Source organism: Trichoplusia ni, chromosome 19, assembly GCF_003590095.1.
Source record: "Trichoplusia ni isolate ovarian cell line Hi5 chromosome 19, tn1, whole genome shotgun sequence".
Lineage (NCBI taxonomy): Eukaryota > Metazoa > Arthropoda > Insecta > Lepidoptera > Noctuidae > Trichoplusia > Trichoplusia ni.
In genome coordinates this window covers 968,178-995,989 of record NC_039496.1, presented here as the reverse complement: position 1 = coordinate 995,989, position 27,812 = coordinate 968,178, and the positions used below count along the sequence as shown (strand labels likewise).

The following is a 27,812-nucleotide window of genomic DNA, read 5'->3' as shown; positions in this document are numbered from 1 at the left end:
TAGCATCTTAAGATCAGACTTTCGTTATACCTATCTGCGTTTATTTCGATACATCGACCTTTTGAAAATGTGTATTACCGAACATTTATTGGTACAAGTTGGTACAGTGACAAATGATGTCATGTGGTTGGTTAAAGGGAAAAATGGATGTTATATTTCATTCACTTTTATCTTGGCCTTTTATATACTTTAAGTATTCTCTTGGAAAACAGATCACTTAGAATTACTATCTTAAAATTATTGTAGGGTTTAAAAAAGAGGGGATTAAAAAATTCGACAGCCAGGTTGTTTTTTTTTTCTTTAACAACCCTCATCAATGTGAACTTCTAGTTACACGGTCCTTTTGTTATAATTATAATCTTTTTATGAACTACTAAACTTCAAATGTTATCCTGATTTATTAAATAAAACTAGCCAATAAATTTCCACTTTTTAAAATATATGATTTAATAAATAAAAAGTACATCAGATCACAAAGAATGACTTTAATTAGTCATACTATTTAGCTGAAGATTAATTTGCATCCAAAGTAAACAAATTGAGTACATGATTATTCAATTCTATCTTGCTTGGGCATAGATGGCGCTGTCAAGGAAATTATAAACGATCAATTACGGTCTGAAGAATTACTGCCTTATTATGAATGTCTGGTAGTTTATTTTAATTTTTATCGAAAACGACTTCTACTATATTTTGATTAATATAGGTATAATGACTATTTTTCTTTACAGTTACAGTTAGATAGTTTCTTACAACACGCTAAACAAGTTACAAATTTTTTGATGTACATTGAATGAACATTTTTTGCGGATTAAGAAAGCTGCTCATACCATGGAATTGTCAGTCCTTTTAGGCAGTTTTAGTTTTGACTGGTACCCAAATAAGTAAATATCGAAAAATCACAGGCAAATTGAATGTACAGACTTCAGAAAATGGTTTCAGCCGTTCGCGAGTGCCTTTTATGGCGGCGTCAAATAAAAACTTATGAAAGCACTAACCTTTAAAAATCTGAATATTCGATTCTTATATGACGTCATAACTTATTTGCCATGTCGTAGTAAAATGAAATGGCCCGTCAATAAGTTTATTACGTAGCTTTATTTGAAATCACACAGCGTGTGCTGAATGTCATCTTACAGCCTAACCGTGGAGCTTATTTTAAAGCACCCTATATCTGTAGCTATTATATTTTATTTCTGTACTTTCAGCTACGCTTTGAGAGAGGTATCTAGCATTTATTGTAAGGGTATTAAAAAGGTATTGACATTATTACCTTTTTTAAATTTTACCCTTTGTACAAGCAAATTAACAAGGGCCACCCATCGAAATTATTTTCTTACCAACTAACTGCCTAACCTTATTTTTATTCTCAGTTTTTGTTAAACTTTGATCTTTAAAGCTACGGCCGTTCACTATACACACTGGTGACAGACAGCCAGACGACAGACGAATGAGTTTCTTTTTCACCCTGTACCTAAACCCTAAAAATTTCCCTTGAGTAAATATATTTTTTGAGAATAATAATTTTTACACAAATATTAATAAATAGTCTGTAATGCTGTCGAGACAGTTTTCTATTACTACTATTGTACTATAGGTTTAGAGAAAATCGTGTTGCTTCTTAAACGATGAAATTAAATCTAATTGCACACGAGTACGTAATTACGTTTAATATAAGCATAATTACAGCATTAAGTTCAAGCACTATCACACAATTAGCTAAGACTTCTAGTATTCAACAAAAGCTTGTACTAATTGTGTCATAAAATGCACTAAATTTATTTATGTATCAACCCGCGTTACGAGGTTTACTTAATGTGTTATTAATCCAACCCACTTCACATTAAACCCTCCTTAAATCAGTTTCTAACAGCTGAAGACATGGCTTAATATACACGCGTCAATTTGCATACAAAACTGTACAGACTACAACTAAGTGTAGATGTGGCGTAATAATAAAATGACAAACATGTTTGTCTTGACCAAAAATACGTTTATAAAAAGATTGATTGTTGAATTCGTGTCACTCTGTAATTTTTTTATCGGTCTGAGTTTCTTTTTTATCTTACCAATAAATTTATTCGAAATAGTAGTTAAATAAAAACCATTTATTCTAATAGAGCTTTTATGTAGCACTTTTTGAAGTTCAGTATACAATAGATAGCGCTCAAATTCGCTGTAACATTCAAAAGTAATAATGACAATTTTACTGAAGTCCAAGCTACAGACAGATTAGTCATTACTCATCGTTTCGTAGTTACAGCAAGATTTGACTTACAGCTTTGCTAAGCCGCTGCGCTAATCGGGTCGTGACGTCAGCATTATTACAGTTTAATTCCTTTTGGCAAAACCCAACAAGTAGGTAATTCAAAGAAGTTACATATAAGACGGCCTAGGGAACTACCAAAATCTCTTCAAGTAAGTCTGTTGCTGTTCCGGAAGAAAGACGCCGTTCTGTGCCGTGTAGTGAGCTACCTCGTTTCCAAGATGGCAACCATCTCAGTTAAAAAGATCGTGGCAAGCTACATCACGACCCCGTGAATTTAGTTAGTTCAAAACTCACTTTCAATTTTAGATATCACTTTACATGTTTTCCTAGAACTTGGGATTTGGATGCGTGGATAGTCGAGTGATTGAATCACCATGCCTAACCTATTTTGCGCGACGAGTCCCGGACTTGATCCCGCGTAAGACAAGCGTTTGTGTGATCCACGGATGCCTTTCCCGAGTCAAGGTGTATTTGCGAAAGCGACTTGAATATTTGTGAAACCCTCGCGAAGCAAGGATTAAATTCCTTAGTTACTTAGTTCCCTACTATAAATATACGTGTAGTATACAAATTTATCTATACTATACATTTATAGTACTTTAATGTATCTGTCTAATCTCGGAGAATTTATGGCAGGAGTTAATTACAGTAATGGCAATTTGAGCATCCATTTAAGGCACTTCGTGTCAGGATTGTGAAGCGCTTCAATGTAGGTATATCATTCTATTTTTAAACGGTATATTACAAGTAGGCCTTGGTATAACCTTTATCAATCCGACATCCTTTGATACATCGGAAAGAAAATTCTTGAAGCGATTAAGGAGCTCTTAAAAATAGCCCCTTTTTGGTTGCATCGTGGTTAAACAGAATTTCGTCGTATTTTGAAAACCTTTCGAATGCGTGGTAGTAATTAATACCTATATGAAGTGAAGAAAAACACCTCAAACCAATGAAGGCGACGATTTTTATGGGCTTTAAAAATATTTTTTTTGCTATTTAAAATAACATTTACAGTTTGAAGAGATAAACGTAAAACACTTTTGACGTATTTTCAAGAACTGTCATCAGATATTATAGAGCTGTTTAAATAAAAATGTTCGGACCACGTTAAAGTTAATAGGTTATCTGGCTTCTTTACCAACCTAATTTACTTCATTCAGTTACCTACATTGAAAACTGTATGAAATTTATTCGTAGCAATTATTTGCTCGCGACTATTGATTAATTGATTGATTAATTTTCTATTCACCTTTAGGGTTTTGTAACAAAAGCGTAAAAACGGTACCGCATATACCACTGTCTATCCGTCTGTCTGTCACCAGGCTATATCTCATTAATTGTGATAGCTAGACAGTTTAAAATTTCTCGGGTGATCTGATTCTGTATCCCGCACTAACAGTTAGTTCTAAAAATAAAAAATTAAAATAAGCAACCTTTAGTGCGATCGTACATTTCTAGGGGAACAAAATACACTCAAATTTGTTTTCATGGGTATAATTATATGGAACCCTCATTAAGGCGTCCGAATTCTACATTGCCGAGGCAGTCTGAATAAGAAACGACAGAACAAAAAAATAGACGTAAACTAACTAACAGTATAATATTGTTATGTTTAAGTACAAATAGTTATCTTGTCTGTATATGTTACATGTTATTTATAATATAAACTAAATATACAAGTTCGTTTCTATATACATCTGTACCCAAGAATGTTATGTTTCAATTTAAACTTGTGGTTTATCCAGCTAGCTATTTACATTTACATGTATGTATATATGTATTAAGTTTCACTTAATTGTAAAGCAACACGATGTTTCCAAACCCCTAGTTTAACGGCTCCTATAAGTTTTTTGACTATAAATCATCTACACATTAAAGGCTATATTTTTTTAATATCAGTCACGAAAGATCAAGATATTTTTTATTAAGACCTTACTGAATAAATTAATGGAATAATAATTTTTAATCTTTTCACTTTCGAAATCTTAGGGAAGACATATTTCATTTTGATTGTAGGTCAAGGGCAAACGTCAAAGTCACCCTTTCAATATAAATACGCATTTGATATCGTCATGACGTCACTTCGTAAACCATAGATTAAACAAGGATTAAGACATTCATTTTTGACTTATGTTATTAACTTGTGTTTAATATGTAAAGCTAAAAAGATAAATTAATGTTAACTAAAAGAAAATCAAAATTAACTAACATTGCCGTGGCCGCGTCAGCCGTTGATCAAAGACTCATTGAAACTGGTATCAATTAGGCGATCCCTAGCACAAACTATAAGTACGTACTTAATACATAATTATGATACAGACTGTCATGACATAATACAGCTTTAAATAATATATATTGCCAACAAGCGGATTCAGTTAACTTGGCGTTGGTGCTAAGTAGGAAATCCAATTAGGGCGCGTGAGTGTATAAATATAAACGAGAATGTATTATTTTCATTCTAAACTCGAACGCATTTAATACAATAATACGTTTCAATTTATTACCAACAAACTGAATAGTATTTTTTACATTTGTAAGAACTTAACTATACCTATGTGAAATAGCTGTCATGTTGTCCCATAAAAATATCATCATCGTATCTCATTATTTAAGTTAGGCTACGAAGTAGCACTTTTTGAACGTCAAAAAATAATATTATATAAACAGCACCTCGTATCACCCGCTCTTCACTGCTTCCTAAGTGCTCTAGCTGTGAAGAAGACACAAGGCAACGAACTCCACAGCAGACTAATCTGACAGCATGAATTATACACAGGTCAACAAATCCCTGTGCATAGATCCGAAACAAACCTCCTCAATGTTCAAACTTATTTCAATATGTTGTATCTTTAAAGTTACATATAATAGCTTAAGTATATCTACGTTAATAGCTGCTCACTCCATATAATTACATACACAATATGTAGCAATTGCGTTTCTTCCTCTTTGATGTTGTAACAGGTGCGTGTTACGCCTCGCACGATGAGATTCTTGATTACGTAACAGGGATACGGGAAACGCTTACATTATATATGTAATAAATGTTGAGTAGCTTTTTGGATAAATTTGAATTTTCCGGTACATAGCGCCGCTTTGTTGAATATTGAGAATGTGTGAAGTTCAAAATATGTGTTCAGTTAAAACGATGTAGGTTGTATTTGTGTTTAAAATAATTCTGTGAGTTTTGTTCTAGTTAACGGTTTGATTTTTATATTTGAATTTAATAACTCTTCTTAATGACTAAGTAATAGAATCTCGTAGTAGCACTACGTAGACATAAATATATTATCAGAAATTTATCACTTTTACAAGAATAACTTCACTTTATTCCATCCAATAATTATCCACAATATCCAGTTTATATCTACGTCCAAAATTTAATCCTTATCCTACCATCCAACCTATTCTGACGGTAAAACATTGATGTAACATTTGTTATCCCTCTATTTTATTTTACAATAATAGTTTCACGACTTTTCAACTCCACAATTTCTCATCAGACACAGATAAATTTACCTCAACAATTTCAGCTATAACTCGCTACTCAGCCCATATTACCTGTGCAACTACCTTCAAAAGCTTTCAAACATTCCCGGCAGTAACAGGCTAACACAATTCTGACACTACCGTCAAATTTTAACAAAGACGGAATGACAAAGGCCCTCGCTTTGATCAGACAGTTTCAATATCTACAGTACCCTAGGGGTTACAACGCTAGGTAACAGAATTGATTTACAAAATCAAAAGGTCTGCCTTTTGATTCAAGGTGGAATAGGAACACTTAACAAGAATTCTTGGATTGTTGACTGCTGGTCTCATTACGTCAGCTTTTGAAAGTTTGCGTAAATGGTTAGTTTGTGTGATATGTTGATGTCAGTCTATGGTATAGCTATATCATCGATGTTTTTATCTTTTAATTTGTTTACATTTAAATTACTAAATAATGTTTTTGAGGAAACAATTGATTTTGATGTTACTAAAATACAAAATTTTCGCATAAAATATTTTTATTCCAACATGTTTGGTGTGTATAAGGTAACGTAATATTTAGTTTCTAAAACAGACCAGACAAACACGATTTTCACCACAGATATAATAAATACTTTTTCAGATAAAACTAACAAATAGTTTTAGCGGTTGTTTCGAACTTGCTAAAAGCGAAAGTGCTTCAGTTGAAATCTAATTTCAGTTCACAAAGGCAACCTATTAACGCGGTGAAAGTAAATCAATTGTTTTCCGTTTTGACAAACGTGGTTTCATTTTGAGTCTTCAGTTTCAATTCTCAAAGTAAATAAGAATTAATTAAATATTTTGTTATACTACTTCTTTCGTTATTAACCTTCGGCCCAAAAACGACAGGGTGTTATGAGTTGACGTGTCTGTATGTCTGCAAATTCAACCTCTAGAATAGAATTACCGGTTTTTTTCTAAAGGTAAATTAGTTTCTCGATTTGTAGCTATAAGTATTTCATGAAAATCTGTTCAAGATGGCGACTGTCATAAAATGCCCGATTATATTTATGTAGATATCAACTAAACGCACTTGACTAGTAGTAGACAGTTACAAATCCCTGTTTTATGTTTTTTTTTTATTATACTTGTTTCATAATAATGCGTTAATTACGTCATGTGGTGTTTTGCGTGTTAACTGCCTTTGAAACCGCGTTGATAAAAAGTTATATATTGCGACCGTATTTTATCGTTGTGGTTTTCATCGCGTGAGCTTTATAGTCTAAGAGCCCGTGAACCCCAGACCTTCGTTATTTTATAAAAGCTGAAAGATTGTCAGCGCATACTCCCAACCCAGGTAAGAACGATGGACCATTATGAAGTTTGGGTTATAGTGGCTTAGGCAGGTAAACGGTACTAAAGGTGTGTAAAATACCGATCTAAATTCGTCAAATAATAAAGTGCGATTTTTTGATATTATCTTCAGAATATTATTAAAAATCACGTTATTCATTGCCAGACACTTAACATCGTGGCAACCCCTTGCCAGACACCCTTAATGTTCATGAAATTATAGTTTAACTTACGTTATAGTATAAAAGCTGATTTTTATATATAATACTTGGGTAATAAGTAGATGATGTTTCCTCATTAGCCAGACATTTTTTATAGTTCCAACCCCTTGCCAGACAAGCATGTAGGGTAGCTGTAGGAGCGAGCGCGAGGCAGTATGTATATAAGTGGGTGCGAGTGAGATGCGTTTGTATTGTTTAGTATTTAATACATGCTTACATCAACTAAAACAATAATATGTGCTATCTTCAATTATTATTAATTAAATATTCGTTATAAATGATAAGAATAACATTAATTATATCATTACTTACGTTAAAGTGTAATAGCTGATTTCTATATATAATATTTGGGTAATAATTAGATGATATTTCCTTATTAGCCAGACATTTTTTATAGTTCTAACCCCTTGCCAGACAAACATTGTATGTCTTAAGAAGAGATTTGTGATTAGAATGACTCATGCAAATAAACTTTTTGGCGCAGATTTATTTAACTAATAATCTATGTAAATTTTAAAAACATCTTAAGGAAAGACATTCGATGCTACAATTACCTTAAATTGTTAAAAAATTTAATTTATTTTATCAAAAACAGGTTTAAAAAAAAAGCCAAAAAATAAAATATTTTTCAAAAATTTAATTAAAAATAGGTTAATGATGCTACAAGTATTAACGTTGATGTATTAACGTCTTTAAATGTTTCTTTTTCTTGCTCTCTTTCAACAATCTTTTGAGAATTTTTTGGTTCTGAGGTAAAATATTTTTTCATTAGCCCTGTGAATGATTTGTAACATTCCCTGTGATAGCCACCCTCTGTGTATTCACGTGGAAAAATGATGTCATTGTACTTAAGGTTATGTTTTTTTCGCAATTTTAAAATTAATTCACATTTTTTCAATGTCTCGTCAGAAAATAATGTTATTTTGAGACTACTTTTGTTGCAAATAACACAAATTAATGTATCACCCATGACTTATTTTTAATACAAAATCACTTTTATTTAAAAAGTCACATAAACAAATTGTAAACTTATAATCTACGTATCATACTATAAAATATTATTTATCACTACTTTTTTTTGCAAATAACACAAATTAATGTATCACCTATGATTTGTTTTTATAATACAAAATCAGTTTAATTTAAAAAGTCACATAAACAAATTGTAAACATATAATCTACGTATCATGCTTTATTATATTATTTTAGCTGATGTAAACATGTACTGAGTACTAAACAATACATGCGCAGTAGAAATAACAACTGCGCAGTGAGGGATCGCGGTAGACTTAACTCGCCATCTCACTCGCACTCACTCATATACATACTGCCTCGCGCTCGCTCCTACAGCTACCCTACATGCTTGTCTGGCAAGGGGTTGGAACTATAAAAAATGTCTGGCTAATGAGGAAACATCATCTACTTATTACCCAAGTATTATATATAAAAATCAGCTTTTATACTATAACGTAAGTTAAACTATAATTTCATGAACATTAAGGGTGTCTGGCAAGGGGTTGCCACGATGTTAAGTGTCTGGCAATGAATAACGTGATTTTTAATAATATTCTGAAGATAATATCAAAAAATCGCACTTTATTATTTGACGAATTTAGATCGGTATTTTACACACCTTTAGTACCGTTTACCTGCCTAAGCCACTATAACCCAAACTTCATAATGGTCCATCGTTCTTACCTGGGTTGGGAGTATGCGCTGACAATCTTTCAGCTTTTATAAAATAACGAAGGTCTGGGGTTCACGGGCTCTTGCTCTATTATATAAATAGCTAAAAGCTGCAGATGCTTGTTTGTAAATATTATTCAAGATAGAATAATTTACAAATATGATTAACTAGCTGTTGCCCGCGACTTCGTCCCCGTGGGTAGAAGATATAAGTTATGATTTATACCTGCCCTGTTTTTTTCACATTTTCCATTGTATCTTCGCTCCCATTAGTCGCAGCGTGATGGTTTATAACCTAAAGCCTTCCTCAATAAATGGTCTATTAAACACAAAAAGATTTTTTCAATTCTGACCGGTAGTTCCTGAGATTAAACAAACAAACTCTTCAGCTTTATATATTAGTATAGACTAAATGACAAATATAAACAAATTTGGGTTGAATATTATTTCAATTTGAATATTAAGCATATTATTATGAATGACGTGGGTTCATGCAAATATATCGGGATAAAAACTGGTTGAAAAAAGATCCGTGACATGAATTAGCATCTTTTATCTGATAGGTATCCAAAGAGCTTACCGCTTCTTGTGAAAACTGTATTATTTCATTTACGGAAACGACACTTGACAACGTGTAGTCACCAGTCACCCATTCACAACTGCAGAAGTCTTACTTAGGCTCCTTAGAGGTGTAAATTATACCTGAACTGTTTCATTGCGAGCTGGACTCGAAACACTGAAGTTCTGTAGTCGTATCACTTATCCAGGTTATTTATTATATTTTTGGTAAAAGTGAGACCAGAAATACATCTTCTGTAAAAATAACAATTGTCTAGCAACAATGTATTTTTGACTTACGGTCTGTTTAAAAACGGACGTACAGAGGTGCGTCAATTATAGGGTTCCTTTTCTACCCTTTTGAGTGCAAAATTCTAAAATACAAACGGCAAAACTAATTCATATACTTCAGTAAACTGTATTGAATAAAGCGTATTGGTTTATCAAAGAGGATTTTCAAACAAATCCAGTTTGGATAATACAGTGCGCACCTGTTTACCTATGACCTGTTGCAAGCAGTTTGTTTACTCACGGCTCAATAATGTTGCCAGCGCTATAACGTTAGCACAAAATAAATAAAACTACTATTTCATCGGAGTAATTAATTAAAATGCAATTTACAGTGGACCGAGTGGAAAAGCTTTACAAAACATCGATTTTATTGCGTAATTTTTAACCCAATGTGGCCTTATTATAATTAAATATAAATTACCGTATTATATTTGAATATACTAGCTATATGCACGATGGCCTTACTTATTAGTCGCACAAGACATACAATTTCCGAAAAACGTCTCCATATACTAAAGGGGACAATTTTTTTTCCATCTTTTCTGGCAAATATGGGTAAGCGGGTGTTTAAAACAAAATTGTTCAATTGTTTATTTAAAAAAAGCAGTATATATTTAGGCCCGATATCATAGTCAGCGAAAAGGGGAGGAAACTTCGACAAAAATATTTATATAGAGAATAAAAAACCAGATAGTATTTATGTTCTTCTTGGCCCATTTAATAGGGTTTAATAGGGGTAACACTAACACGAACCCTCCCAACACTAATAACAAATTATTAGTTAATTGATCAGAAATACGTTAGCCGTTTCCTTAGGTCCATGTAAATAAATTACAGAGGCTTCCTACCTAGCAAGGTAGGAGGGACCCATTTAAACCAATTTATCTTGCCTTGATTTATAGAGGGTCTCCTTAATTAAATGGACTCCAAAATATTGGTGAGACCTCGCTAAACGAATTAAACGGAATTTGGAAACTTGGTACAGTAAAATGTATGCGATTTTAGACCATATGACTGTTCCTTTAGATTGCATATTCGCGTGTTTATTTTTACTTGCACTTGACGCTAATGATGATAAATTATGGTATTTAATATAAATGTGTGTGAATAATTAGTTGAAAAAAGTAGGTCGCGCATTTGAACTAATTAAACGGGCTTAGGCGGGTTGGTTTTATTTTACAACCGCGAGTTGATGTTCTTGTGAGAGCGCGTAGCCGCTACATATGTTTTCCTGGTAGAATATTTTATAGCTACTTTAAAAAAAAAACTAAAGAATCAACCAGAAAGTTCTGAAAGTATTAAATAGAGTATTGATTATATGGACCTTTAGTACCCAGATTACGTAAATTCTTAGCAGAGAATAAACAAAAAGAAGTTTTTAACACATTTCAATCATTTTCTGTACAAGAAAAGAGTCTAATACCTTTTCCTATCCTTAAAGCCTGTTCCAAAGGCTACATAGACTTCGATTTAAAATCGATTAGCTTTATCGAACTCTGTTACAACCTTTATACTTTTAATCTTATTTTATAGACTGGTAGTATAGTAACACCTTCATGGTTCTATTTCGATTTAAGTTAGTGACAGCAACAACATTTAATGATGGCTGTCTGATGTGCTTGATAATATATTAAAAATAAAAATTAACTTTGCCCCTTTAAATATTACAGCGATTTTGTGACACTATTTAATTATCACAACAAGAACTACATTTTTCTTTGGTTTTACTTGATTATCTGACTATTTTACAAGAAATATTTTTTGTATTTTGTGATAATTCTGCAAGTTACTTTTGTTGCTGACTATATCTGCTCTATAAGCTACCCCGATGGCCCATTTATATTTATGTGAACACTGCGGTATTGATACTCTCAAACTAATTGATTCAACCATTTACGACCTGACCGACTACAGTATTACCACTTACCGTAATACAGTCGAATCCTCTACGAATTTCCGTTCAACAATACCAATAAAATTAAGCTTTTAAACCACCTTTATCTGTTATACGATTGCATAATATATAACTTCAATTATTTAAAAGGGGGCGTTAAAACGATTGAATTGATATATTTACTTAGTGTGAAACGTAAAATTTGTAAATGTTGCTTTTTTTAGTTTTGTGAGTACCCGAAAGTTTAGCCTAACGCAAAATAAGGGGTGTTACAAGTTTAACATTGATGTGTCTGTCTGCGTTTCTACGATAACTCCTAAGCGGATGAATCAAATTGGATGCAGTTTTGTTTTTCAAGGGTTTATAAAATTTAGTTAATAATTTGTTGAAACATGTAGTTAACTATACAGTGCAGAAAAACTCTAACCTGTTTTTATTATCCTTAACTTTACAGTAAGTTTATCGCAAAGTAAATCCACTGTTCTAAAAATAAAGGGCGTAGCTCTTGCTATACTAAATGTCACTTATAAATTTAGGAACACCTGGTCAAATAAACCAATACTGACCGATTCCGAGCTAAATTTGGAAAGTCGTTTTTCAAAGACTCCTCGAATTTATCAGGACATATATTTGCCATCGTAACGACTCACAACGAGCTCTCTATTCTACTATTTCCACCTGCTACCCGCGTTTTATACATCTCTCGATTCACAATTGTTGGAACTAATTTCGACTGTCCTTGCTATCTCTTTAGTTTGAGAGTTCTACGTTCCAATTTAACGCTAAAGCATTCCAAATTTTCGTACTGATTGTTATTTAAATTACGAGAAGATTAATCGTCTTCAGTTTAATTTTTTTGGCATTATTTTTGCCTGCCCGTTCCAGTTGTCAAGAAGAAAAATTAAAACAAATTTATATCATGTTTTGTCCGATTTTCCTACAAAATTATCTGAAAAATATCCTGTAACATATTTTCTACTTTAAGTCCACTTTCACTTCGGCAGAATATAATTATGAAACAAAAGAGACTAGCTATTACGATGAAAAACTTTCTTAACGAGGGGATGAGTGGATTATCTCAATTTCACTAAAATACTGTTAGGGCACGATAATCAAAACATTCTCAGCGATTTTACGGAATCATGAGCCTAAAAATTAGGGCACAGGAATTTGAGGGTCGAAGTAAATGATTTATTAGAGTTTGTTGCTAGGTAGTTTTGTACTAAAATATTTTAGGGTAACGCTCTGAATATTGTGGTATTACGTAGTCTAGTTCTTTACCGCTTCATAATCCCACAAACCTTGAAAGATATCTTATCTCTATCCATTTTTAGTTAAAATAAGCTACGGATTTCGAAAAGTATTAAAAAAACACACATCCAAATAAATCCTTCTTTAAATTTCAAATAAAACAGTTCATAATTATCGCTTTCCAGTAAATTCCAATCAAAAAATATCGATTATAAACTCGAATGTGACAAAAACAATTAAAATAATTCAAGGTTAAACTTCTAATGTTCCAACGCTAATTATAATACCCGCAATATGTCAAAACTAATGAGTACTTTTACCTTAATGATACCAACCTAACATTGAACTTGTAAACTCAAAGTAATTAAACCCAGTACCTGTACTACGAGATCTTGAAACCAAACTGTCACATTTGGGGAAGTGAGAAAGCACTTCACGCTATATACAGCGACCTCTCGCTTGCACAACACCAATAATCTTGCAATGAAAGCTCATATTCAATTCTGTATACATTTATGAAAATATCTCGACAGTGTAAAGCAATTATATTTTGAAGTATATCAAAACGCGTAAATAACTTTGTTAGCTTCCGTATCGTAATTTGATAAATTGATTTTCGTGACGTCATGATCTTGAAGGATTTTTGATTTAATTTTCGATCAATCTGAATAAGGAAGTCATTGAATTGATAATTGATTTCTTGATTGTAACGGACATTATTATTTGTTGAATCCTTTTCAATTGCGGATTACAAGTGAAGTGGCTTTATGTCCGATTTTAAAATATTTAGAAAATGAATTGTGTGACTTGGTGGAGAAAGTCTCTACCTTTCTCCACCAAGTCACACAATTCATTTTCTAAATGTTGAAAATAAAATAGCATTTCAAGTTTTTAGCAAAATGATGGCAGAGAAATGCGACCCATATACCTTGAGCAAAGACATTACTATGCCAATCGTTTAATCCAATGTAATATATCCATCTTTAGTACGCTTCGGGCCTCACATATTGTCTGTCTCTTGATAAGAACTATCGATTTTATACAAATTTCCATCACGCTCCAGGCATTTTCTTCCCCTACTTTTGCACGATAAATTCCCGCTTACTATTTGAGCGTACAAATAGGTTTATATGAGTAATACGTGTGCTTTATCATAAGTGTACTTATCTGAAATAAAGTAGGTATCTATGATTGAGAAGACATAGTTTTAGTAGAAGCATGACGTTTATAGCTTAGCTAGCTTGTACTTGAATTTGTTTGGACAATTCTTAAAAATCGTCGAAATTTTGAGTTAGGTAATCTCAAACTAAAAAATTATGAGAGTTTTGCTTAAGAATGACTGAAATATATTTTTTATACATGTAAAGTAGAAGCTTTTCATATAATTTAACTTCTAATAGATTATATTTTCAAACTTTTACTATGAACGGTACCTACTAAAATATTCCTCAAGATATTCTCCAAAACAAAATGAAGGGCATTGCTTTAAGCTCATTCTGTAGATAGAGAGGCATAATTACTTCCTGGAACCACACAGCTAGGCTGTTAAGAAACGTTAATTATCTTAAGAATAACCTTTATACCCAGCCACTGGGTTTGATGGCACAATTTACATTTTTGCCAAAACGCTTGGGGCAACCGCAGGAGCTAACGATAATAGAGACTTATTCAAAACGAATTGCCTTAATACTAAAATATTTTTTAGCAAAAAATAAATTACTTTCCCAGTTTTACAAGGCTGTAGCTTATATTAAAATCCCAATATATACTGAAAGAGTCTAAATTAAAGACTGTAATCCTTAGGGAGAACCTAGAATTCTTATGATTTTGTTGAAAAAAATTGGGTTCAGGTTTTTTTTTTATAAATTCCTTATAAAAAGGTATTAAGCTTAATCTACATACTCGTAGTACCCTCATAGTGCTAAGCCCTGTATAGCAGAGACTACCCTTCTTTTTCAAAAAAATAAATATTTAGGGCGTTGTAGCAAATTTTAGTTCGTATTGCTTAAAAGCTTCGCGCTTTTATTTTGATGTCCAAGTAATGTATTATGTAATATATATTATGTGAAAGTTTAGGAATATACATTTAAAAAATACATTAGCTTTGTGATGAACCTTGAAACTCATTTAAATCTGGTTTAACTCGTAGAGTACAAACCTTTCTAGTATTTGAAAATGTATCATTTTTCTTCAAATTGTTTCCAATTCATCCTAGTCATTTGAAATATTGGAAGACGAGATCTTATGTGCATAATAATATAGTCATGACGTTAGGCGAGGAGGTATTACATTAAATTCTTTAAACAGTATTTACTACAATCATCGTATATAATTTATTATTTCTTATTTTGTACTACGTCACCAAGGAAAGAAGATTTTCTTAACTGATTTACCACTCCATACCCTTACATAGGCATCCTGAGGTAACGTTGACCAAAGTCGATACAAAACAACTTTGTATGTGAAAGCACTACGAACGCGTTGCTTCCCCAGTCTGTGTTGCTTCTAACCTAGCGTAACGTACGTGTTTTACGACCCTAAGTTTGTTACAGTGCGTGAATCGTTCGTTGGTAACACGATTTAGGTCTACCGGCTCATTCGTGATAACCTAAACTTTTTTTAGACTTTTCAGCCTTTTTTGGAAGAAACGTTTATGTTTTTCAAACGGTTGAATTTTAGATGAATGTAGGTTACCCTGCAAGAAATAGAAAGGTCGGCAATCTAGTCAGTAAGGTGACTTTTTTCTCAATGAACTGTAACAAGTTATCCGATAAACAAAAGCAGTAAGATTACAACGGAGTAAGATGTCAGGATAAAATAATTGCCAAGCGGTTTTCCCTTAAAAAACCTTTTTCTCTTTCGGTGACTTTTGATCCCCATTTATCATAGAAGAGAAACGCAAAAAAATCAACTCATGAATATAAACATTTACCTCACAAACAAGCAAAGATAGTTACACCAGAGGCTTCCCACGATTAGGGTAGCGAGCCCAAATGTCGGCTTGATAACATATCGCTACAAAATTCACCCACAATATTCCCAGTTTCATACAAAACATATAGTTTCCGTCCCCTAATGGAATCCATGTTGTACCTACCTACATTTTCTCTACACCTATTTCGATTTGCGGCTTAAACTGATACCGGATTTCATATTTTAGCTCTCGAATGCCAATTTAGGCTTGTAGAGATTTCATTTTGGTATTTCGCTCTGTGATTTCTTGTTGTTTTTTTCTTGTTTTTCTTACGCTGGGACCAAAATCAGAACTGAAGATCGCAAAAATAACACAAGTTATAAATATTTAGTAAATCTCTTTTGTAGCCTCGGAATAACGTAAGTGAAAGGGTAGGGCCAGCAGAGTCATAGAACAACGTCAAAGCTGTATGGTAAGATAGATTTTACCTAAATCTTCGTCTTCCTCTTTTCTTGTTAAACGAGACTCATGATCGGGCACTAAGTTTCTGTCTTAAATCTCCATAGCATTGAGCAGTTCTTTAACAAATCGTTTTCACAGCAAATTCAAAGTACCTAAACTTCTTTTGAATCATGCAAATAAGTCGCCCGTCTAGTGAATACCGTTTTTTGATAGAAATTCACATAACGTAAATGGACAGGATATTCTTCCACTTATTTATCATTGTCAGCTCACAAGCTCACAAGCTTGAACACAAGTTGAAATTCAATTTATTTTTCGGTCTGCATCGCGATTTCCCGAGTGGATTCGATTCCGTTTTAGAAGTAGCAAATTGAATTGAAAATAAAAGTATGTCTAACTTTTTATGTTAAAGAAAGTTTTTTAATATATAACTTTGATCCTTGGTGAATAGAATGATGATGGTACTAGAATCGTAAATGAATATGGAAAAGATTTGTTTTTGAACTATTTTTTGATATTATTTACATGTATCGGAACAAAAGTTGATGAGCAAGATTTTGCGTAAAATTTTAACACTATTTAAGTTTCGAGAAACGAACCTTAGGATCGTAGGATCCCCACTGAAAGTGCAGCAACGCGCAGTTGCTGTCATAGCAGTCACTGTGCAAGGCTCGTGCAGAGCCGCAGCTCCTTCTTTGTCTTCGAAAAAAACTGTCGTCCGCTACTCTTTCGGAGTGAATTGACGCCAATACCCTATACCTACTGATAAAATAACCTCCCTTATCAGAAGACGATTATCGCCATTACTATGAAAAGAGACAAAAACGTATAAAAAAATCTACAATATTATTTCTATACTCAATACTCTCTCTTTTCAGTACACGTGTCTTCACGAGAACCTGTTCCACTACCTCTGCGAGGAGAACAGCGGCGCGGTAACGCTACCAGCAGCGAGAGGAGACGATGCTTGGAAGGTGTACTTCAATGACATACCAGAAGAAATCGTTGATGAATTCGCTATGAGATACGGAATTGAAGCGATATATCAAGCTATGACGTAAGTTATCTGGGATATGGGAGTTAATAGGGTTATGTTACATGAATATAGTATAGTATTAATACTTGAATAGAGATAACACTCGGTTGTATCCTATCGTATCTTATTTCATAGATACGTGACCAAAGGCTTGATTAGCATTTTATTCCTGATAATAAAATAACGGCAATAAAAGTATGACAAAGATATAAGAAATAATATTAGAAACAGTACAAATATTAATAATTGCTATCACTCTCCTCCAGGCACTTCCACTGTCTCTCCACGAAGTACCTGTGTGCTGGAGTCCCAGCAGTGATGTCCACACTGTTGGCCAACATCAACGCTTACTACGCTCACACCACAGCATCGTCTGCTGTCTCTGCCTCCGACAGATTCGCTGCCTCCAACTTTGGAGTAAGTATTTTTATGATCTATGTCTAAAATATGGACAGAACACGCTAAAGCACCAAAGTTTGAAACTTCGGTACTTAAAATTGACGTTAAATTTGTTTTTCTTTCTTTTTATTACTTTAGTGTTCTTTTTTGTGGGGTTATAAATGTTATAATAAATTTTACCACGAAAGACAATAAATGTGAACATTTTTTAACATAAACCATTCATATTTATGACTTGAAGTTCGTTATAATAACGGAAACTAACATTTGCTCAAATTGTATTTCTTTTTATCAACAGAAAGAGAAGTTCGTCAAGCTACTGGATCAGTTGCATAACTCATTGAGGATCGACCTTTCAATGTACCGGAACAACTTCCCTGCCTCGAGCGCAGAGAAACTTATGGACTTGAAGTCTACTGTTGACTTGCTCACCAGTATTACGTTCTTCAGGATGAAGGTATGATTGCATTTGCAATCATTTTAAATGTAATTTCTAAATATACTTTGATATTTTACTTTTGTATTAAAGCCAAGCATGCTTAAGAAAGCCGGTAATATACTTTATTTCATTGCCAAAATACCAAAATTCGGTGTTCGTCTCTTAGAAAAAACTTTTATTTTGCTTCAGATGTAACAGAATTTTTGTACAATAAAACATTTCTTATGTAACTTTTATGTATCAATAAATAATAATAATATCTGCATTTACAGGTTCAAGAGCTGAGTAGTCCGCCCCGCGCCAGCACTGTAGTCAAAGACTGCGTGAAGGCTTGCCTTAGATCAACATATCAGTTTCTCTTTGAGAATTGTTACGAACTTTATAACAGGGAATTTCAGGTAATTTACCAACAAATAGTTAACAAGACAATAATTTGAAACTAGACCTTATTCCTATTCCTAAAGAGATCTTTTTCAATAATTCGAATGATCTTGGTTATCAGGTGGATCCAAATGAAGCTAAAAGAGACCCCTCAGACCATGGGCCGCAGTTGGATTCAGTGGATTTCTGGCACAAACTAATCGCTCTCATCGTGTCTGTGATAGAAGAGGATAGAAACAGCTACGCACCCGTACTCAACCAGTTTCCTCAAGAGTTGAATATTGGACAGGTATGTGAAAATTGTTTGTGTTTCCAATATAACTGAAATATTTCTTAGGTTAGGTTTTTGATTCCCGTATCATTTGGCTAATTGCGCTAAATACATAATATCAACTGAATGCTTGATTATATTACTAAGCACATTGAATGCCCGCGTGAGGATTTATATTTTTCTGCGAATGTCTATACATTTATGATACATAATAATAATAGATTACTTTACATTGACATAACATGAAAATATTCGTTCATTTCATTTTCAGTTATCTGCTGCGACAATGTGGTCACTATTCGCGGTTGACATGAAGTACGCGTTGGAAGAACACGAACAACATCGTCTTTGCAAGTCTTCTGCTTACATGAACTTACATTTCAAGGTAACGTATCCGAATGCATACACTACAAGTATACCAACGAACAAAACGAATGACTTCAAAACTTTCTTCAACCATTCATTCTCTCTTACAGGTGAAATGGTTGCACACAAACTACGTCAAAGACGTGCCGCCATATTGTGGAGCTGTTCCAGAGTATCCTGCCTGGTTCGAACCTTTCGTTATGCAGTGGCTTAATGAGAACGATGATGTGTCTTTAGAATATCTGAATGGAGCCTTCAACAGGGATAAGAGAGACGGGGTAAGTTGTACTGGAACTTAGAGACGGCCTTTAAAACCAGTCGAATGTGTAATAAATAATGACATTGGTAAAGGCTCAGTTAGACGAGGCAAGAAAAATCGTGCATGTTGCAATTTTAGTATAGATCGGTACAGATCTGGTATCAAAATAGCAATATCATCGCAGCCGAGTCGTTAGTTTGTAACCATACCAGTAACGTCTTTGTTCCCTTGCAGTTCCAAAAATCAAGTGAACACGCGCTCTTCAGTAACTCAGTGGTAGACGTGTTCACACAACTGACGCAATGCTTCGACGTGGTTTCCAAACTCGAGTGTCCTGACCCTGAGATCTGGAAGCGGTACATGAAGAGGTTCGCGAAGACCATCGTCAAGGTCCTTGTGGCTTATGCTGATATCGTCAAAAAGGAATTCCCTGAACATCTGAAGGAAGAACGGGTGGTAAGTAATTAGACTTGCATGTTGTATGATACTACTGTCGGTAGTGTATTCTTCTGAATTGTACTGCACCTTTCAAATGGATTGAACCTATTACCATCCTTAATGTCACTTGATTATATTAATCTGGCTACGTTTATAAAAGAAACTGATTACTCTGTCTGGTAAACTAGACTCTGGACAATTTTTTTCTTAACGCATATGAATGCTGTTTCTCTACGTGAGACTTAAAAAAACAGACTAATTCTCCAAAGGCTATAACGTGATTAATGACCGATAATATTACACCTTTTCAGGCATGTATCTTGATGAACAACATCCAACAACTGCGAGTTCAACTGGAGAAAATGTTTGAAGCTATGGGTGGTACTAAGCTGGAACGCGATGCTGCTGATATTCTCAAAGATCTGCAGAATAGTCTCAACGGCACGTTAGATGACCTCGCTTCTATGTTTGCTATCAGGTAAGAACGTTATTATTTTAAGAACAGCTGTTAAATAAGGACACAAATTTTGACGGGATTTTTAAAAATAATATTTGATTTTATCTAAATAATTGCCTATTTGTTCCTTAAACACATTTTAAATAGTATGAGGTCATAGTAGACTGGTAACAGTATTTTCACAATAAATAGTTGTGTTCGTCTCTAACCGTAATTCGACTTATTTTTTCAGTTTGGAAACTCGAATAACAGCCAGTGTGAAGGAGCTGGGTGAACTATTATCAAAGGTGACAGGTACCACCGCGCCAGCCAACCAAGCTCAAACACATCACGAGGCTGATGAAGTTCTTAGACCTCTTATGGATATATTAGTAAGTATTGTTACATTAGACAAGAAAGAAAAATAAGACATAATAAGGAAAGAATATACAATGTATCTCTTCAAAGTTTTTAAGATTTTTTTTTTGACGGTTTAAAATATAAATTGTAATCGGCTGTATTTTGGAACCAGGAGTCGCAGGTTCGAATCCTGTCGGAGGTTTTTATTGCCTTTATTTGTATTTTGTTTCAAATCATATTTAACTTTAGTAAATAATGAATATTTGTCTTTTTCAGGATGGCTCTCTTACAATGTACGCTGAATCCTGTGAAAAGACTGTACTCAAACGACTACTAAAGGAATTGTGGAAGATTGTGATCAAGATATTAGAAAAGACTGTTGTTCTTCCGCCTATGACTGACAAAACGGTAACAAAGAATACTGAACTAGTATTTAAGAAAATCCCTCTTTTATAGTTTTTAAACATACTGTAAAGGCCTGTGGCCTCTGACGTGGCTTAAATACACCCTAGAAAATATTATATTCTTATATGTTTTGGTTTCCACACGATGATTTCCTTCACCATTTTAAGCCACTTATAATTGCTTATTAACGCGTACATGAGTTCGAAAAAACATTGATGCGAACTGGGATTTGAACCTTGCCCTTTGACTTGGCTGTATATCGCTCATAGCCACTGAGTTATCAGTTCTTAAACAATAAAATGCTAAGATTTGAAATACAAGACCATGTTATAAATGACAATTTGTTTGTAGATGATGCTGAAGAATTTGACGAACAACGCTAAGAACTTAGCAGCGAATGCGAAGATCGAAGACATGACACAGCTGTTCAAGAGCACGGTGGGCAAGCAGGACGTCAAGCATGCGCTGTCTGGAGTCATGGACATATCGAAAGAGGTAACTTAGATGTCGATACAATTATTTTTACATACAAATGACGATTTAATTATATTGGAGATAAACATACAGTAATTGAAATTTACACGTTTGGTCCTGATCACAAGAATAAGTAACTTTATTATCATTATAACTACAACCATAGTCAACCTACACTTTTGAAACAGATCTTAATGTATTCTATTTCATCCACAGCACCTATCAGCTGAGAAGAGTTTGACGCCGAAGCAGTGCACCGTCCTCGACACAGCTCTGGATACCATCAAGCTGTACTTCCACGCCGGCGGCAACGGTCTCAAAAAGGCCTTCCTCGAGAAGAGTCCTGAGCTGCAGTCCTTGAGATATGCTCTAAGTCTTTACACGCAGACTACTGACACGCTCATCAGGACTTTCGTTAGCTGTCAGCAGAATCAAGGTGGGTGCCGGGGAAGAGCCACCGACTTTGGTTTTAGTCTTTTTTTTTTAATAACGACGACGCTCGCATTCATTATTTTACCTTAACCTTTATATATGAATGAGCTACAATGTTTGCTCTTCCTTAGATGCTGCTGTGGCGGAAGAAGGCAGCGTGGGAGAGATATCGTTGCAAGTGGACTTGTTCACACACCCTAACACTGGTGAACATAAAATCACGGTGAAAGGTATGTTGTTATAAAGGTTATCCAACAACTATTGCTGCCTTTGTCATTCAATTTGAAGATGATAAGGACAGCATGACATTCCAGAGCAACTTTTAACGCAGTATTGTCCACGCCAGTAGCCGAAATTACTATGACCCAAAAAAGTAATGTCATATCATTTTAATTACAATTTCGGGTACCTCGAAAATGTAAAACACTGTTTATAATGTTAATATTTTCCGATCAATATAATTATTTGAACACATTTCAGAAATTTTTTTTTGCTGCTTCTACCTGAAGAAAAACAGTGTAATATAGAACAATTTAAATACTTACAGTGGTGGCAGCAAATGACCTGAAGTGGGTTATTCAAAGCGGGATGTTCCGTCCGTTCATTGAGGTCAACCTCATCGGTCCACACTTGGCGGAGAAGAAGAGGAAGTTCGCCACGAAGTCCAAGAGCAACAACTGGAGTCCGAAGTTCAATGAGACTTTCCACTTGTAAGTTCTGTTTTACTTAAGAATCTCTTAGTAATATTATTAACTTGGGCCAAGGCCACACATACTTTCTTACGTCTCTCTCGTAAGCCAAAGACCGAATACAGGATCACCCAAGTATCTCTTTGCAGTATTTAAATAAAATAGATTAAAAAATCAATGTCTTTTTCGGTGATAATAAAGTATGTGATAAATCTAGATGCAAATTAATTCGTATACACTTGACCTACTTAAAATTTTCCTATATATAATCACTTTTTCAATTATTTCAGCATGGTTAGCGCTACAGAGCAGTTGGATCTGTTCGAGCTTCACGTTTGTGTGCGTGATTACTGCTTCGCACGCGAGGACCGTCTCGTCGGAGTCGCTATCATGCGCATGACCGAAATTGTTGAACAGGTAACAAAAGATTTTTAGAACCATAATATATTTCCTAGTTTCCTTGTAATCTTCTTTTTATATGAGTAGAAACAAAGAGTGTAAAAGAGAAATTCAATTTTGTACTTTTTCCACTTTTCAGGGTGCCATCGCTTGTTGGCTGCCTTTAGGAACACGCATCAAGATGGACGAGACTGGCTGGACGATACTGAGAATACTTTCCCAAAGGCACAACGATGAAGTCGCCCGGGAGTTCGTCAAGCTAAAGTCGGAGATGAGGACTGAGGCCCCGGCCGGAGCACCAGGCCCCTCGTGAAACGCTTAAACAAACCCCACGTGCCACAACATTCAACACAACATACCAACTCCAAGACTGCGACTGGACTGACAAATCCGGTTGTGATGTCCCTTAGTATTTTGAAACAGTTTAAAGTGCGTAAGCGAGACAGAACCATGTTCTGAACGATACGTGCGAGAGAGACGAAGCCACTGCAACGGAGTAAGGATATGACATTCGGCGCTCCGGCGGCTCCCGGTCAGTGCTCGTTCGTTTTATTTCGTACGATCTCGACGGAGATGCGTTTTGTAAATAAAATTAATCTTTGTTAAGTTACGCGGATAGTAGAATATTTTGCACAAATTCGTAAACATTAGCAGAAAAGACTGACCGTAGGCGGCCGGGCGTCGCGGCGTACGCGAGTAGGGATCCAGCTGCACCTAAACTCTCAAATCTAAACTCCAAATGGTCGGCAAACACTTCGTTCGCCTCAAAACGCTCCATGTTTCTTAACTTCGCTGTGTTTTGATAATTTAATCAGTGGCGAAGTTCTTTTCTTCCATTTACTGCCTAACTACACTTTTGCTGGGTACCTAAATTCGCGAACGCATCGTTGACCCACGATTTATGTAATAATATTTATATGGACCAAACTGTCGTAAATACGGATGAATTAATCCTTAAACATTAATATTAAAATGCAACATAATTATTTATCTAATTAATCATCTACTCGTTATACGTGTACAGTAAGATATATGGCCTTATGTAAATTATTTCCTTCGTTTGTTGGTTCCAATGCTTCAGTCGAGTCGGTAACGTGTAAAAGTGTTGAGGATGTTTCCCGAGTGCTATGAGGTTATGCGTTTCTATATTTTCCTTTCGATAAATGCGTGGTGTATAGAATTATGCGAAGTAAATAAAGCATGTTCGTTAGGTGATGAGTGTTATATAAAATGGAATTAATATAGTCATAGCCGTCGTTTGTTCATGAGATCCTTGCGATGCTTTTTGACGTCTGTACGGTAATAAATATAGAAATAAACACATTTATATTGAACCATATATCTGAATGCATACGTTACGTCAGAACTAATGGCTTCCGCGACAAATATACCGAACAGGAAATTATTCGTTTTGATTTATTTCAGTTCTTGTCTTGCAATGTTGAAAATGATCGACGAAATAAATATGAAATCTTGAGAATTTGAATACAAATTTATTCGTACAACACATCAAAAAGTATCGCGATGAAAATGGATCAAAAATGTGCGGTCTTGTCATACTTTATAAAATAATAAATACTTGTTTTACGTGTCCCGTTTTGAGTGACCTATATATCTCTGTATAATATCTATGTGATCCATACTATTGCAGATAACTATGTACATAAACATAAGTATGTGTTGACATGTGTATATCACAATATTTGCTATTACTTTAATAAGCTTGGCCTGTTTGAAGTGTAATCAAAAATCTCCAATGTCTTTTTGTATATTATTGAAAATTGTGATATTGTTATAAATGACGAAACATCGTATTATCGTGTTAACCTGTTTGACGATTCCGATGTTATTGTTAATATTTGTTTCGTCGATGTATTCGCGAGACGTAACATTAAAAATACATTCCATTTGTTGATTTTGAGACTGTTTTTAATAGAGATCTTATTTTTGTTGATCATAATTACTAATTTTATAGAACACTATGTTCGTATTTGTTTTAGAAATAGCCTTCCATATCCTTTATTTGGATCTTGGCCCAGTGCTCAAAAATAATTTGTTAAGGCTATAATATGGCGAATAACAATAACGAATCGTTGATTTATTAACATAATAATTAATCATTAATACCACAGTCCAAAACTCAAAACACCATGTTTGAAAGTCACATAATACATTAGTGTGTGTACATTTTCAATGGCATTAAAAATTGTATCAAAAATGGTATTTTAAACACACATCTTAATAACACATAAAAAGGTTTTATTTGTATAATTTATTTTAACTGTCTGTTATTCTAAATTCAAACAATTTGACATTTACAAAGCCCACTCTACGTTTTTAGTATATTTAAAGATCTTTTTACTTTTAATGAAGTTGAAAATGTGCACGATGTGTAGATAGGCACACAACCAACAGACACGGGACATAGAATTTCTAAATATTAGCATTTATCATGGATTACATATCTGTAGATAGAGAATGTGGTTTGTCTAGTCCAAATCTCAATAATATACATATATTATTAATTAATTATATATTTACTCGTCTTATTATAATATATAGAAAATACTTTTATTATTTCTAATTTAAATTTCCGAGTTGACTGAATCTGTATAACTATAGCGTAATAGAAAATTTAAAAAACAATAATTAATATGTTATTTTGAATCTTGTCTCAAATTATATTCTATTCAACGTAATAATGTGATACAATTCCAGATTACAAAATAATTTAAAAAAGTAAAAATTCCAACTTTTTTGTCCACTCTTAAAGAAAATTAAAAAAACAATTTGAAATAAAACAACATCTCATAATATTCCGTTGAATAGAGCTTTTCAATCAAATATTTTGGAAAAATATAGAATCAAACGCCCATCAAATAGAACTTTTTATTATGTTATTTGAAATAAAATAAAAAACGTTTCACTAAACAGTATCATATTGGATCATGCATTTGTAAATAGTTACCGTTCGAACTTCCACAGTATGTAAAGGAAGGCACTATTCAGATGGACACGTGTGATATCTGCATAAACAAATATATCAGTATTACTTTATTATATTATATTTAATTTACGTATTTGTGTATCGAAAATTATGTAACCAGTTACAAAGTTTATGAAGATATTACGATTCAAGCTAGAATAAAAGAAAAGCGCACAGTTTTCATTATATCATCAAATATTAACTAACAAATCGTATTGACCTTTACCATTTGACAATACTGGGTAAATATTATTTTGTAAGTATAAAAATGTGATTGTCACATACCATCGGCATCATTGTAAGTCTGTTACGCTCCAATTTTAGTATAAAAATATCACTAACATTGCATACATCTTTGTATAAATGCATATATGTAAATGTTACATGTTTAAACACATTATTGAATTTAGAATTTTTATGAAAAACATAAATAAATATCCGTATTTCAAATATATTTTGTTTTGTTTCATTATATTTAATGGAGGTTGGTTATTTCTTCTAAGACTTACTTTCGGGTTCAAAAAAGAGTTATTTATTATTCTTCTGCTTAAACTTTTACAAGCTACATATACTAGTAAGATTCCCCAAGCATATCGAAAATTCGAGGACAAAGTTTGAACTAAACACATGGTGAAAAAGGGAAATTGTACTTCGCCATCCACTCCCACAAATCTTATACACTTGTCACACTTATCAGGGCTTGCTTTGGGGTAAAATTTGAAAACTTTGACTCTCACAGTTTTAACCTCTAAGCTATTAATACTTTTAGTTCTTAGGTTGGAAAGGTAAGGAAGGAACACAAAAAAAAACGAGGTCCAAAATCATTAATTTAATAGTCAGTAGGTATATATTATATACATATAGGTTCCGGCATCAAAAGCAAAAAAAAAGTGCATTTCTTTAACCATGAAAGCCCGAAATATGATAATGATTACAGCAAATTATTCTTATAAAAATAGGCCATAATTCGTCTCGGAAGTGGACATGGTAAGCCAAGAATAAAATATTTTTAATTTTCCGTAAACAATTCAAATTTATTTTTCGATACAGTTTTTTATAGACACAAAGCAAACATACCGCCTACGTTTTTTAAACAAACAAAAATATTTATGATCCCAAAATATCTCATAAACATTACAAATGTGACTGTTTTTGTTTGTATGGCTTAATTCGAATACGATTTGAAGGATGTTGATGAGTTTTGACAAAGAAGATGTTGTGGTAACCTAGTCGTTCAGAGACCCATTGCGGCAACATCTAAGTCGCAAACATATTTCGAAAATTCGACTTCGAAAATAACACACAAAACAAACAAATTGACACACGATAGCTGTTGTTTTTTTTTGGTAAACTAGACAGTTTACCAAAAAAAGCCTAGTGTGAGTTAAGTAAGTATACATCCGTAAAGTTCAATTACTTGTCCTTTCTTAATAATATTGGAAAAACTGAAAAAAACTGGTTAAAATTAGCTGCAGGCGTGGAATCAATACCTTTTAATTAGTACCAGGATAGAAAATTTCTTAAAAGCGAGATATTCACAGGGAACTACTATTAATTATAGTGTAAACACTTTTCCCCACTATATGTGCTCATATAATAATGTAAATATATGAAATCGCGGCCATAAACTGGTATATTAATAAACTGTTTTGGAGTAACCGTCAATAAAATCGAGATGAGCATGATCTACGAT

The 27,812-nt window shown here is 33.6% G+C and overlaps 1 protein-coding gene across 4 annotated transcripts in view; it reads left to right on the top strand.

The window, feature by feature from the left end:
* Positions 1–25,351, top strand: part of LOC113503452 (protein unc-13 homolog A) — a 56,265-nt gene extending 30,914 nt beyond the window's left edge. For all 4 annotated transcript variants that reach the window (XM_026885431.1, XM_026885432.1, XM_026885430.1 and 1 more), the window contains 17 exons: positions 17,228–17,406; positions 17,652–17,802; positions 18,083–18,241; positions 18,496–18,621; positions 18,726–18,893; positions 19,147–19,260; positions 19,352–19,519; positions 19,735–19,956; positions 20,250–20,416; positions 20,628–20,766; positions 21,011–21,142; positions 21,491–21,634; positions 21,830–22,049; positions 22,177–22,275; positions 22,593–22,755; positions 23,025–23,151; positions 23,273–25,351. In XM_026885431.1, coding sequence (XP_026741232.1) covers positions 17,228–17,406; positions 17,652–17,802; positions 18,083–18,241; positions 18,496–18,621; positions 18,726–18,893; positions 19,147–19,260; positions 19,352–19,519; positions 19,735–19,956; positions 20,250–20,416; positions 20,628–20,766; positions 21,011–21,142; positions 21,491–21,634; positions 21,830–22,049; positions 22,177–22,275; positions 22,593–22,755; positions 23,025–23,151; positions 23,273–23,446 — 2,652 coding nt within the window. In that variant the 3' untranslated portion in view covers positions 23,447–25,351. The remainder of the gene's footprint in view (positions 1–17,227; positions 17,407–17,651; positions 17,803–18,082; positions 18,242–18,495; positions 18,622–18,725; positions 18,894–19,146; positions 19,261–19,351; positions 19,520–19,734; positions 19,957–20,249; positions 20,417–20,627; positions 20,767–21,010; positions 21,143–21,490; positions 21,635–21,829; positions 22,050–22,176; positions 22,276–22,592; positions 22,756–23,024; positions 23,152–23,272) is intronic.
* Positions 25,352–27,812: the final 2,461 nt, after the last annotated feature.